This window comes from Egretta garzetta, unplaced genomic scaffold, assembly GCF_000687185.1.
Source record: "Egretta garzetta isolate BGI_Z169 unplaced genomic scaffold, ASM68718v1 scaffold34, whole genome shotgun sequence".
Taxonomy (NCBI): domain Eukaryota; kingdom Metazoa; phylum Chordata; class Aves; order Pelecaniformes; family Ardeidae; genus Egretta; species Egretta garzetta.
The window spans coordinates 562718-577656 of record NW_009259586.1 but is presented as its reverse complement, the minus strand read 5'-3'; the positions used below and the strand labels follow the sequence as shown (position 1 = coordinate 577656).

At 50.5% G+C, this 14939-nt stretch overlaps 1 protein-coding gene across 1 annotated transcript in view; it reads right to left on the bottom strand.

Moving 5' to 3' along the window:
- Positions 1 to 8136: 8136 nt before the first annotated feature.
- Positions 8137 to 14939, bottom strand: part of TEKT3 (tektin 3) — a 25835-nt gene continuing 19032 nt past the window's right edge. The window contains exons 3-8 of the mRNA XM_009637797.2: positions 14452 to 14535; positions 12815 to 12885; positions 12422 to 12565; positions 10635 to 10857; positions 9546 to 9700; positions 8137 to 8440 (exon numbers count right to left, since the gene is read on the bottom strand). Of these exons, the coding sequence (XP_009636092.1) occupies positions 8224 to 8440; positions 9546 to 9700; positions 10635 to 10857; positions 12422 to 12565; positions 12815 to 12885; positions 14452 to 14535 (894 nt within the window). The 3' untranslated portion in view covers positions 8137 to 8223. The remainder of the gene's footprint in view (positions 8441 to 9545; positions 9701 to 10634; positions 10858 to 12421; positions 12566 to 12814; positions 12886 to 14451; positions 14536 to 14939) is intronic.

The following is a 14939-nucleotide window of genomic DNA, read 5'->3' as shown; positions in this document are numbered from 1 at the left end:
GGGCTTGTGGGGAGCGCCCCTCTCCCAGGGGTGCGTGGGGAGGGGGCACCGCCGGCGGCGAGGGTGCAGGGAAAGGACCGAGCCCTCCGCTGTATCAGGCAGCTCCCCGGGCCCCCGGACAGCGATCCGGGCACCCCGGTTTGGGGCACGGCCGTGCTGCGCCGAGGGGAATGTCGCCGCTGGTGTACACGCTGTGGCTGTGTCCAGGAAAGTGCTACCTTTGCAATTTGCTCCTGCGATGGCGATGTGATTCTGGCACTTGGGCTGGAGATTTTTAGCACTCGAAAGCCGAATCCCGTGGAACTGAGCAACTTTTCACGAAATGGAGGGTGAGATTTTCCAAAATGCTGGAGAACTTCAGTGCTCAGAGTGGAAGGGGTGGCTGCACTCAGGTACCGCAGCCTTCGCTCATTCCTCAACCACAGCTGATCTGTTGAAATAAACCTCATGTACACCACCCCACCCCCCAAATAGTCCCCACAGGAGACCTGAGCACCCCTGGGAGTCCTGAGCACTAGCACCTACCTCCCCATCACCTCTCCCCTCTCTATGCACCAGCTCCAAACTAGTCCTGCTTTGTGGCTGAGATGGGGGTATCGGCATCCAGCCATCAGAACTGTAAATCTTGGGAGAAAGAGGGAGAGAAGCGTGCTTGGCTCCTTCCTCCTGGCAAGCACAGGCGTGTTCCCTGCAGCACAGGCTCTGGCTCCTCTGCACTCATGTAAGTGGTCCCGTCGCACACATTAGCCAGCAAGAGGGAGTTCAGAGCACTCTATTGGGGGGGCAGAAAGGGGGGGGGGAGGGAGAGATGGGCTGAAATGAGGCTCCCGGCCTCACACCGTGCTCGAGCCCCTGTTTCAGTACATGCCTGCACGCTCCGCCACGGTGCCGCTGAGCCAAACCGTGTTCCAGCAGCGGCGGCTCTGCCTCGCGCAGGTTTACCCAGCCTGGTTTCAAAGGAGCCAGTTTGCCCTTCCCTCTGAGAAATTCCCACCCATTTCTCTGCTGCTGCCCCCCCCCTGCACCCTGTGACGCTGCTGCCCATGCCGTCAGGAGCCCGTGCCATCCCTGACTGCAAGCCCCAGAGGACTAAAACATCTGGACCGCCATCAGAACATTCCTCACTAATGAGGCTATTTTGGGCTGCCTTGCCTCTGTGGGTTGAGCGTCTGCGCTGCTTTCGGAGCAGAAGGAGCCACCGCGCTTGGGGCTGCGCAAACACAAGGGCGGGAAAGCTCTTGCCCCCTCTTGCCTGCCGCTAGAGGCAATCCTCTGATTGGGGTTTGTAGGTCTGAGATCTCAGCTGCTGTGTCTCCGATTAAATGATCTGACCTGTTCCCCAAAAGCAGAGCAGGGAGGGGATGCACAGCAGTGAAAGGCAGGCAGGAGGTGTGGGGGTCACATACTGCACCCGAGCTCCTCCATGAATGTGGGAGAGCAAAACCACCTTGGCTCCAGTTCTGAAAACAGTGCCAAAAGCAGCTTTTTAAGCATGGGAGAAGTATCTGAAACTCAAATCAGGGAAAAGAGTAGCCTGCGGGTAATGAAGCCTGTTTTGGCTGAGAGCTGCGGATTAGAAACTGTAGAGGAAGCCCAGACAGAAGAGCACATCACTCCCGTGCTCCTCAGACACTTCTCGGAAAGGCGCCTCGTCCAAATGGAGCGGGGCTTTGGAAACAAACCTGCTGAGCATGTGATATCACAGCAGCTCCAGCGATGGGGGACCAGGCTGCTCCGGGCAGCGCCATGAATTCACGTGAAAGCGCTGGAGACAAAACTCCTCTTTGTACCTTCCATCGCCCAGAGGTGCCAGGTGGCAGCTGGCTGCGCCAGGAGGAGAGGAGGCGAGAAAGCAAGGATGTTCACAGTAAAGCCCTCGGGCTTTTGCTGGAGAGATGGCATCACCCCCGGCCCGGCACAGCCCGAGGAATCTCACTGAACTTCCCATCGAGGGGCTCGAAAGCTGCCCGGCTTCCCCAGCTCAGCCTCCGTACAAGTGTGGCTAGCAGTGGTCACCGCCTAAATATGAGCAGGCGCCACAATAAATTTGAAAAAAGTTTGGTGTACAAACAAGATTTGCCACAGGCTGTGCTGGGAATACTGTAAGATTGATGGATTGTATAAATATTGGGTAAAAAAAAAAGTGGATTTCTCACTTTAAATCTATTCCATGGCAGCACTTAAAATTCTTACAACACTTCAGCTTGAATTTCTAGAATAAAATAATGACAATTTAGGAGGGAAAGTGGGTTTTATATCACTTTAAGCGGCTCAGATGCTAATCTGACAAGGCAGTGAGAGGCTGAGGGTGTTGCTGAAAATGGCCTAAGCCTCGTGTAAAAGTCTGCAGCATCACCTGAACCAGCACATCATGGGGCCTGCTGCCGTCAGTCCAGCGTACACACACGCCATCCCCTTCCCCAGGCCAGGTGAATAAAACCACTCTTCAGACAAGCATTTTCAACAGACAAAAAAGGATAAGATTTTCTCTGTATGTCTCCTTGTGGATGAACTTGTTTAACCCCAAGACTTTGCTCTGTCATCACAAGTTTAGGGACTCGCTTCCTGTTCCCTACCCTGGTGATTAAGACCAAATGGCAACGGAGGGTTTGAAATGCGAAGGGGAAGGGGCAGAAATCTGCGCTGCCATCAGCAAGCCCGTGGCTCACATGGGGCTGGGAAGAGAACAACGGGGAAAAAAATCCTGTTTTCAAGCAACCGTGCAACTAGGGAAAGGAGGAGAGAAATACAGGGTTTAACTCACATTTTGTGGAGAACCTACAGTGCTCCCCCAAACAATGCACATGCATATACATATATATAAAAATACACATACACAGGGAGAAATAACTGTCTAACTAAGTATTTCCAGCTGAAGGGCTGGGGGAAAGCTCTCCACCTTGAGAGCTGGCAGCGAGAGCGGGGCTTGGAGGGCTGCCAGGATCTTGCCCTTTCCCCAGCACATGGAGCTGTGCACTGAGCGCGCTGGGGCTCAGCCAGGCAGCTGGGGAGGAGGCGGGCGCCGTGCCCTGGGGAAAGATGCCGCTGTGGGTCACCGAGCTGTAGGGCTGCCCCTGGCAGGGCTGTGGGAGGAACCGGCCTCTTCGCAGTGTAAAACGCTGCTTGGAGCAAAATGCACCAAGAGCAGGAGAGTGCTTTGTCTCTTTTCTGATTAAACTGGTGGGATGACTGTCTGAAAAGCCATTTCAAGCAGGGAAAAAAAAAATGGAAGGGGAGACATTTAAATTCAGCAAACCTCTAAAACAAGAGGTCTAATATGTCTTGGAGATATTTACTTACTTTTCCTGACATTTGTTTTCCACCAAACCAAGAAGAATTTATAAAATAGCATAGAATCATAGAATGTTTTGGGTTGGAAGGGACCTTTAGAGGTCATCTAGTCCAACCCCCCAATATAATATCTTAGTCCTGTCCGCATTCATGCCCCAAAACCCAACTTCATCCAACTTTTTACTTTCAACTACAAGCCAGTTGTCATCACCGATAGAGTCAGGCTGAAATCACTGGAGAGAATCCCACTGGCTTCAACAAAACCAAAATTCACCCACTGATTCCAAAAGCCAAAAAACCCAACCGAGGTTCCCAGCAGGGACGTGACTCTGTGTCAGGACATACTCAGATACTTTCAGAAATTGTGATTTGTCCTTGTCTCCCGCATGTGGTCAGCACTTAAAAGGAGCCAAGCCTCTGTGAGCTCCTGTGTTGAACCTACAGAGGATACAGGTCTAAAAGAGCCTTGAGCTATCTTTTTGCCCAAACCATGGAGTTTTAGACTTTAGGCTTCAGCTGTGCCAGGTCTGGCCCCTTTTTCAGTCTCTCCTGGGGTCCCAAGAGTGGAAGACGGTGCTCTGAGCTTGGTGATGCTCTGTCCCCTGCTGCTCCCTGCCAAGGGACACAGCGGATGCTGCAAGTCTGCAGCACGGGCTCGAAGAACAACTGGAACAAGATCATGTGAAACAAATCCATAGGGGGATATTAAATTCAAGGACAGCCTCATCAGCTCAGGAAGTCCTTGAGATACTAATTGCTGGAAGCTGGGAAAGTAGACCGGGAAAGTATCACAGGGTGCTTGCCTTGTTCTGCTGCTTTTATCTAAGCATCTCCTGCTGGCTCTGTCAGGGGCTGAATCTGGGGCTCGCTGGACTTCGGTCTGAGCCAGCACAGCCGTTCCTACAATCCTACACTGCCCAAATTATCCTTAGCATTTTGCCAAAGATTTCTTTTTTTTTTTTTTTCATAATAGCAATGAGTTTGGGGTTTTTTTTTCTGACTGCTGATGCCGTTTTGGGAATTCTCAGTCCCTCAAGCATAATAATCTGCATTAGTTATGCAATATAGCATTAGCATGGGTTTTTGGCAAGCTTTTATTTTGCCCAAATTCATATCAGGCTCCTCCAGGACTTTCAATGAGTTTTCTTTTCTTAGACAACAGAAACACCCAAAGCCTCCTTTCTGAGAAGCTGCTTGGTAGACTGGCCTTGACTGTTCGACTGGATCCTGGGCTGACACGAAGCTTGGCTTGCAGGAAGCAACGCTGTCCTGGTTTTATTAATTTATTTTATTTCCTCCAGTCAGTAAACAATTTGTTTACAAACCCAGCTCTGCAGGGTTTATTGGAATGATGCAGGAGGGTGGGAATATGGCTGTGGGATGCAAAGGAATTTCCACAAGCTAACTTTCTCAGCAGCTTGGCTGATAAAGCCAGCAATAAACCAGCAATAAGCAGCAATAAAAGCAGGCCCATCGTCCTTCTGACTGAAGGCATTTGAAGAAAGGAAACATCCCATCAGTGCAGAACAGCAGCTGAGGCAAACCGGGATGCTATTTAGATGTGATCTATGAAAGCAAACCATTTAATGGTACGAAAGCAAAGGTACCTTGCTCATCGGAAGCAGGAAGACAGGGCAGTTGTTTAACCTGGTACCCATCAAAGATCGAGACTGTTCAGCTGCAACCCCAAAACTGCCCCTGCAGTGATTGAACCAAGCAGCTTTGCTCACCAGCAGCTCAGTCACGGGAGGCAAAACCATCCCTGCACAGGAGACCCTGCCATGAGCCACGTGTCTACAGGAATTTCACCCAAACCCCTCTCCCAAGGGACCCATTTTAGAGGAGTTTTGTGGCAGGGCTGGCTCCCATCATGGGATGTGCATAGGACACCCTGTGGGAGGGGGGGGGGGAAAGATGCAAACTGAAGCACACAGAGGATTAGGCAATCAAAGTGCTTTGGGGGGGGATTTTAGAGTATCAGCTACCAGAAGAAGCAACATCAATATTGTCAACTTGTGGAAAGCTGGCGTGGAGAGAATGAAGCCCCAAAGGGGCCTGGGAATTCTCTCAAGTCTGGGAAATCTGCTGCAGGAAAGCGGAAAATATTTGTGAAAGAAATCAGAGAAGCTGCAACTGAAATTCCCCTGGTTGTGGCTCAAATGGAAGAAAGAAATGCATTGCCAATATTGTGTAGAGAAGCATGGAGAGAGGAGGACAGCAAGATAAAATGTGGAGTCAGATAATTGCGACACCACATAAACATTGTCAGTCAGGAGGAAGCTTTAAAGGAGTTGGGCTGGTAGGAAAGATGAGTGTTTGGGGTGATCTGAAAGCAAAATTGGAGAAAATCGGAGACTTTGGGTGCTGAACCATTATCACAGTGCCCTCCTAGTAAAATGGAGCTTGGATATTTTTTTACGTGACTGAGAAATGAAGGTGGAAGTGAAATGAATGTGAAGCTGTCACCAATGCCAGGACTTTGCTCAAGTTACTTATAAAGCAGGAGCCATTCAGAAAGGGCCAGAGGGTGCCTCCATGTCCCAGTGCTCATCTGGGGACAAATCCATGGGGCCCATTTCTCAAAAAAGAAACCAGGCAGCTCTGCCTGAAAACTGCATCTGGAACTGGGCTTCAAAACAGCAGAGCAGCCCCAATCACCAGAGTTTGTGCAAGCTTCCATCCACGGGGAGAGCAACAGCGCAAGGCAGCACAAAGGCTAGTGAGGATGCTAACAAAAACTGGAAGGGCCTACAAGTTCGGCAGGCCTTCACCTTATTTTGGGGAGGTAGATAGGTGGAAAAAGGGAAGGTGCGTTGAGCTGGACAGTTTTTCCTGCTTACAGTTGTATCTTCTCCTTAGGAATCATAGAATCATAGAATGTTTTGGGTTGGAAGGGACCCCTAGAGGTCATCTAGTCCACCCCCCCTGCCATGAGCAGGGACACCGCTAACTAGATCAGGCTGCTCAGAGCCCCATCCAACCTGGCCTTGAATGTTTCCAGGGATGGGGCCTCCACTACCTCTCTGGGCAACCTGTTCCAGTGTTTCACCACCCTCATTGTAAAGAACTTCTTCCTTATATCTAGTCTAAACCTACCCTGGTTTAGTTTAAAACCATTACCCCTTGTCTTGTCACTGCTGGCCCTACTAAAAAGATTTTCCCCATCTTTCCTATAGGCCCCCTTTAGGTACTGAAAGGCCGCAACCAGGTCTCCCCGCAGCCTTCTCTTCTCCAGGCTGAACAAGCCCAACCCCCTCAGCCTGTCCTCATAGGAGAGGTGCTCCAGCCCCCGGATCATTTTTGTGGCCCTCCTCTGGACCCACTCCAACACTTCCGTGTCCTTCTTGTGCTGAGGGCTCCAGAGCTGGACGCAGTACTCCAGGTGAGGTCTCACCAGAGCAGAGTAGAGGGGCAGAATCACCTCCCTCGACCTGCTGGCCACGCTTCTTCTGATGCAGCCCAGAGTACGGTTGGCCTTCTGGGCTGCCAGCGCACATTGCCGGCTCATGTCCAGCTTTTCATCCACCAGCACCCCCAAGTCCCTCTCAGCAGGGCTGCTCTCGATCCTTTCTTCCGCCAGGGTGGCTGCTGTCTCTGATGGACTCTGGCTGCACACAAAGTAGAGGAAACCTATTTTTAGTCTCTGTGAGACAAAAGTGCAGTAAAAAAAAGGTTAAAAGGGCAATGGCTTCTGTTTAGGGCTGCTGCTGTGAAGAGAGACCCTAACAAGATGCTGAGGCTGGGGCAGGACCTCAGCACAAGTTACGGCTCTTGGGGGCTGCCCCTGGGAGAGCGGGAGGGCAGGCAGGTCTGTCTGGAGCCGTGCTGTGGGACGGGGTCATCTGGGGATGCGAGACAAGAAGCCGCTCCCAGCTCCCAAGAGCCCCCACGCTGGGGCAGGAGGTCCATGCCCTGGATTCCCATGGGAGGAGAAGGGACTCGAGCTTCTGCTCCTTTGGGATCTGGGTGCCTACAGGCTTTAGACTGAGCTCAACTCTGCCTAGGTTAAAGGATTCAAGATGTCTAAGTGGCATGTGAGTCTAAGGAGACAATTTGCAAAGTGACTGTCACCTCAAATCGATTAAAGATTTATCCCTCTGAAAGTTCAAACACTGGGTACAGCAGGTCTGATTTACAGCAGGAGAGCAGGCACCGTGGCAGTGGGGGTGGCTGGCGTAAGGACAGATTAATTTCTTTATCTCCAAAGCGCTTTGGTGCTTCCACCAACAAACTATATGTGAATGGTTAAATTAGCGACCGATCCATACTCACCAAAATTAAAACCACAGCATTTTCTTCAATTAGCTAGCCAAAAGCACCTTCTCATTTCAAGACCCCAGCACTGACTTTTCGATGACATTTAAAATTTTTCAAAAGCAAGAAAATTATCATTAGAAATCAGCTGAAAATGCAAGTTTTTCTATTTAGGAACAGAACATACTGCAACGCTTTACAGCATAGTTTGTGTTTCTCCTGCTGCACCATTAAAAATACATTCTGGATGTCAACAGCTAATTACTCCGACAACTAGCTTCACTTCCCCTTGTGCTTTTCCACATCAGACAGGCTCAAAAGGAGGAAAACACAACCATTTTTTCTCCAAAAATCACAGATTAAAAGGGTAGGAAGGAATCCCCGTGGGTGGTTTTACTCTGAGTCGCATGCAAGGTATTTTCAGCCACTCCCTGGCACGCCGTGAAAGAGCAGTGGAACGAGAAAAACAAAAGAAAAAAAATATATCCTGGTAGACTGTGTAGCACGCAAAGTGACCATTTAATTTTGTTTAATTTCTACTCAGATCATTTAATTTCATTTAATTTCTACTCAGGGCTTTCGTTGGGAAGTGAAAGTCAAATCATGTCTTTTCAAAGCATCTTAGCAAATCTGGGAATACCTCCCGCGAGAGGCACCATAAGTTGGACTGAGCCCAGCCTAAACATAACCCACCAGCCGCGCAGTGCTGGGGAAGGTCTTGCGCATCCCCATGCACTTCTCCTGGTCGATGAAGAGCGAGTTGGCTTTGACAGACAGGTCATGCTCCAAGACCGACTTGGCACGAACCAGCACTTGCAGCGTTTCCTCAGCATCCCTCAGTCGCTGCTGAAGGCTCTGGATTGTCTCATCGATTTCGTAGACCTCATTGACAAGGCTGGAAAACAGCAAGAAACCCCCATGAGCAGTCCCGTCATGAGGGTGGTTTCTAGCATGGCTTTGCTGACGGGCTCCTTGGGCACAGGGTTTCCTTCTTCAGCATGCTCAGCCTAACTCGGGCTCCCCATTCCTGGCAGATGGATGGGAAAGCTGAGGGCAGATCTCTGGACCTCAGCGTGGAGGCATGGTTAAGGCTGCTCTAAGGCTTCGGCAACACGCAGTCACGTCTCCCAGAGTAGCTTATGCCACTGAGACAAGGGATGAGCAGCTGTGGTTTCCTGTTCCCGTTTGGTTTTGTGGGTTTGTTGGTTCACCCGCCTGGATTTCCCCATGCAGGGGTCCTCCCCATACCCAGAGATGCACGCACAGCAAATCAGGACAGCTGGGAGAGGCTGAAAGTGAATGTAAAACCAGTGGAGGGTGGAAAAAACAATGGCGTGCGAGATGCTAAACAGGCTCTGGGTTGAAATTGCTTTTAAAAGGCTTCACATGGAGTCATAGAATAGAATCACAGAATCGTTTAGGTTGGAAAAGACCTTTAAGATCATCAAATCCAACCATAACCTTAACTCTGCCATCCCACCACTAAACCACATCCCTAAGTCATGCCCAGAGGGCTCCCAGGAGGAGATGTGAGGTTCGGGTGCAATCCCAAATTGTTCACTGTGTCCTTGAAAGGATTCCCAGTGTCCTCAGGGGAGGGGAGGGCAGCCCTTACTGCTTCTCCATATGGTGCACCCTTTCTTGCAGCTATCCAAAAGAGAGTAAAGGGCTCGTCCTTCAAAACTGAGCACATCCAACCGCCAGGAAGCAAGGCAGGAGAGAAGATGAGATTTACAGAAGAGGGAAAAATCCAGCCCCTCAAGGGTGGCATCGGGCTATACCCAGCCATGGTGTGCAGCCTCCTTCATGGGTGCAGAGCTCTCCCAGCACCCAAAGGCCGGGATAACTGCTCATTGCTTTGGTTTATATCAGTGCATTTATGGGAGGACTATTTAGAAAAAAAACTCCACATGATTAATTTTGTCATTCAGTGATGCTCCTGAGTGCTACCACCAGCGATGACCTCTCAAGGACCTGCCGGCCCTGTGCTCCTGCCTTACCGGAGCTGGGCAGTGTCCCGGCACAGCTCCATGTTTGGTCTCCGTGTGCGCTCGTCCAGCCGGGTCTGAGCCACTTTTAAGGGAGGCCCTTTGTCCCTAATGGCTTTTCGGAGGGCTTCTATGTTCATCTCAATCTGGAAGATTTCCTGCAGCGTCTGGCATGAAAAAGAAACACATGCATAAATTAAAACTTATATTCTCAAGGGACCACATCATTTCCCTCTTCTCCTGTCCGTCTGCAGAAAAGAAGAAGTTCAATAAGCAGACCCTGGGCTCAGACCACTGTCACTCTGCCACACATCAAGGCACAGATTCAGCAGTGATTTCTTTTCAGGGAAAAGCCTCTCTTTGCTGTTGCTGTCACATCAGAGGAGGTTTTGGAGCAGTGATGGATCTATTGAATTACCAGCTTCCCAAAATTACTGCTTGCAGGAACTGATCATCCATCAAGAGCAACTAATAGAGGGAAGGTTTTTAATGGATCCTCATTTAAGGACGTGGCATCAGCCCGCAGTGCTGCAATGCCAGGCTCTGCTTTGTTAATCAATACTGTGTCGAGCACTTTTCAGGAAGCTTTCCATAAGATCCACTGGTCCAAGCCAGGTGCCCATCACTGATCTCCACTTACTGGGCTTGGCAGAGCAAACACATGGATACCCATGCAAGAAACATGGAACACTGAGACTGAAAGCACGTCCTTGGAGGAGAAGCAAGCCTGTGACCCTCCAGCAGGTACCCCAGCACAGGCCCAGCAAAGCCTTTCTGCAGGGCAGCCAGTGCTTCTGAAGTCACTACGAGGAGATACAGCCAGCATTGGCCTTTTCTGCTGGAAATCCCTGCGCTATGAGGCTGCCAGTGAGGATGCACTAGCAAAATGCAGCATCCCTTGAGATGAAATTACAGGGCCAACTCATCCTGCCCCAAGAGGAAGGTCCCCAGGATTTTGAGTTTCAAACAGAAAATGATGCTATAACCCACTCCTTGCGGCAGCTCTTCCTCTGCTTGGGCCAGGTCTGTGTGGAGGGTCCTGCTTCAGAGGCATCACTGGGAAGTGACGGTGTCACCCTGAAAGGGAGGGGTTCAGGCTACCTTGGCCAGGTGGGTCTGGATCTTGCTCTTGGCGTCGGTTGTCTCAGCAATGCGGTTGGTGAAGGCGACGTTCACCTGGTTGAACTGGTGCCACATCTCGTTGGCCGTCACCACCAGCAGGTTTTCGATGCTGTCCCGCAGCTTGGCGGAGGCTGCCCGTTCGCTCTGGGAGCGGAGGATGTTGTCATCCGTGAACTTGGCCCACGACTCTGGCACCGAGATCCTGGGGGAGGGAAAGGTGAGGCCCCCAGTAAGCCCCTACTGCTGAAGCTGGACCTGGGCACGCGTGGACCCTGCCAGGGAGCAGCATGGATCAAGCACAGCCTTAAGGGAAGCTATGCTCTGAATGTGACCACATGAAAGTGAAACATCTGGACATCATTTGTTCAATAACTCTTATCAAATGATGACATGTTCATGAAGGCAACTGTTGATACTTATGGAAGCACACAGAAACAAAAGATTTCCCCAGAAAAAGCAGAGATTTTAACCAGACCCCGTATTTACATGTTGGAGGCATTTAAGTGCCAAGTGATTCACAGCTTCACAACAACGCACAGATTGCAGTCAATTCATTGTGCTCATAACTTATCTCCGTTTCACACTAAACTGAATAAGGATTAGATAATAGTCGTTTCCCCGTGTGTGCATTCAGGATGAAGTTCACACCTCTGCAGTAGTCCAGAACAAGGTCAACAAAAGACTTAAATACCACATAAGCTCCATTTAAAACATGCTGATCCTTGGCACATTTTACCCCCCTCTGAATTTTAGCATCAATCCTTTGCAATTTGTTTGCCTGTCTAAATATGTCTGAGCTCTACCGTGAATAATTATTCAAATATTAGAAAAATTAAATCAATCTGTGCCCCTCCATAAACCGCATGCGTCTGTGCAACAGCAGATTTATCCCCTCAGCCCTTTGCCACTTAGGGCATAGCTCTGCAAGTGCTGGCTTAGGTCACCATTCATTTACTGCAGAGCCAGGGCCGAATTCCTGGCACCCAAAAGCAGTTGAACACTATCCTGGGATCATGCTCTCTATTTCTTTATCTTTGCGTCATTTTGGCTCCCTGCCAGGCCCTCTCCACCCTGGGGTGAACCCCCCAGACTTTACGTCAACGAAAAGCACTCAGGCAATCACTGACACATCTTTGAAAATACGCATAAATGTAATGAGCTGTGCAGAGGTGCTGAGCTGAACTCATTCTCAGGCTGATCTCTCAACTCTGATATAACATTTAATTAGGTGGGACTCGCTTTCACCTTCTGGATGCTCAGCATCCAGCTGAAAGCAGAGGGTTGTGTCTGGTGAGTGGAGAATCACAGAATCATAGAATCGCTTTGGTTGGAAAAGGCCTTTAAGATCATCAAGTCCAACCTTTAACCTAATCCTGACATCCCACCACTAAATCCTGTCCCTAAGCACCTCATCTATCCTTCTTTCAAATACCTCCAGAGATGGGGACTCAACCACCTCCCTGGGCAGCCCATTCCAGAGTCTGACAACCCTTTCTGTGAAGAAGTTTTTCCTAATGTCTAGCCTAAACCTGCCCTGGCACAACTTCAAACCATTCCCCCTCGTCCTATTGTCCATTACCAGGGAGAAGAGGCCGACCCAAGAGAAATGACCCCTCCGAGGTGGGTGTCTCCAGGCGGGATGGACGCACCGTGCAGACACACATGCCTTCAGAGTGGGCTGGGGACAGCCAGCACCCTGCCAGGGAGAGGCACCGTGCATCCCGGGGATGGCTCAGTGCTTGCATGCTGCCCAGCGTTGCACTCACGTGGCATCGACCCGTTCCACCCCTCGGTAGTAGCTGATGCCGTCAGAGGTGTTTCTCAGGTGGTGGCATTTGTCGTCGATGCGGTGGGCCGCCTGCTTGTTGGCGAGGTCCCTCTCCAGTTCATGCTGGGCCGCCCTGTTGGTCCTTCAACACACAAGCAACAGCCATCGGTGGGGATGTGTGGGCGGAACCGCTTCCTCCCCGTCCTGCTTCCCTGTGGCTCCTGCCCAGGCAGGTCCATCCTCCCACGAGCATCACTGCCCACTTCCCATGGAGCCTGCCTGGGTTTCACACCTGCAGGGTGCAGGTAGAGGTGGGGGTCTGCTGGGGGTTCACATCACATCTGCAAAGGCAGATGAGCCCTACGGCAAGAGATAAGGAGCTCCTCCTTACGTGAGCTGGGCTTTCGCCTTATCCAGATACCGCTGCATCCTCTCCTGACATGACCTGATGACGTCGACTTCCTGGGCAAAGGCAAAGCGTGACCCCATCAGTGCCCACTCTCGATCACCCTGGGCACACTCATCCCCTTGGACCTCTCCAACCCTGCACACAGCAAGAACTTGCCTGCTTGTGTTTCTGCCCAAAGCAAACGGGCAGGGAGCGGAGAAAGTGCCCCCTCCCCCCAGCCCCCAGCACACCCCTTGTGCAGCTGAGCCTGTGCGCAGCGACCGGGAGGGGATGGGAGGGTGCCGTGACCCGGCTATGGCCTTTGCATTCGCTTTCAGGGGGGGTTGGTAAGTATATAAGTATTTTTTTCATGTTGACATCAGCTTCAAGTGCTGGTTAGTTCCACTGCATAGACAGGGACAGATCCTGACCTGGTCTGCACAGGCACAGTGGATCCCTGGACCAGCAGTGCTACACACCCCTAACCCCAAATCATCATCTGTCCTTTTGGCTCCCAAAATGGTCTCCTCCCCAGAAGAAATCCCATCCATATGGGACAAGAGGAGATGAACTTTACTTTGGTGTAAATCCTCAGTCATTCCTAAGAAGCATTCAGCTCCACTGGAGGAAGGCCTGTGTTGCTCTCAGCTCACTTCAGCACAAATCTATTGCATCTGTGAAGCCCCAGCTACCAGAGGCAGGTGATCAGTGTTCCAAATCCAGTCATTTTTAAGCCCTCCTGTCTGCAGGAGCCAACTGAGAAGTGCAGCCTAGATGTGTCCTAAACACTTGAAACCCAAAATGCCATTATGGAGATACCAGCTCTGATTATTTTCCTAAAATCTCATGACCTTTAAAATAATCTAATTTTTTAGGGCCTGACTCATACGAAAAAATCTTCTAAGGGGGCAGGGGCTTCACAGTCCCCGGGGCTGCCATTTCCTTCCCAGTTTCACGATGCCTTTGCTGTGATTGTACGCCACTGTATCCTGCGTTAGGATCCCACCTTCTGTGCCAACGTGCGTCGTGTTTGCTTTTTTATTCATCATTTAAAGCAGACTATAGAAAGGCAGGCAGGCAGGAGTGCATCTTTTTATGATTTCTATAAAACACACTGCCTAAGCACAGACAGCGGCAGTCCTCCTGCGGCCACGCTGCTCTGAGCAAAGCAAAGCTGGGGGTAGATGTCCCATCTTTTATTAGACCAACTAATATAGTTGGGAAAACTAGACAAGCTGTCAGGCACATGCTGACTTCTCCATATCTGCATGTGGGATATATATAGAGATAGATGTATGTGATATCGATCTATAGCTATATCATATGTATGTGATACAGATCCTATAGATCCTGCTCTGGCAGGGCTCTGGAAGGCAGGACAGTCCCACAAAGTGCTTGAAGAAGGATGAGGACCCCAATATGCTACACAAACACGTGGCTGATTTGCAGCTATCCCTTCCCCTCTCCACCTTACCCACACAGCTCAGGCACGCTGCTGCATGGGGGAACGCCAGTCCCTGGCCCAGCAGGTTTTGGGGGTTTGAAGAATTTAGCACCTCAGTTCCCAGTTAGGGAACAAGACTGCAAAACCCAGTTCAGTAAAAATAGCTTTAAGACATGATCTGAGTGGCCAAACTTACTGCAAAGAGCTGCTTCTCCACATCGTCATGGACCAGGTCGATGCCCATCCTCTTCTCCCGGTGGAGCAAGCACTCCAGAGCGACCTGTTGGGGACATGCCATCACTGCTGGCTGCAAGGGCAAGGGTCCTTATAGGGACAGTCCCCATCTCAAGTAACGTAAGGAAAGAAATTATAGGAGGGCACAGAGATGGCAGCAGGGGAAAAAAGTACCCAGGGCAGCCGGCTTAGCTGACAGCGAGCTGCAACATCAGCATTAAATCAACACGAGGGAGCACAGCTGGAATTTAACCTGGCCACTGCTGTAAGGGATAATAAGAAGAGTTTTTATAAATATGTTAACAGCAAAAAGAGAGCCAGGGAGAACCTCCATTCTCTAGAGGATACAAGGGGGAACATTGTCACTAAAGACGAGGAAAAGGCTGAGTTACTCAATGCCTTCTTTGCCTCGGTCTTTAATGGCCCGATGAGTTATCCCCAGGGTACCCA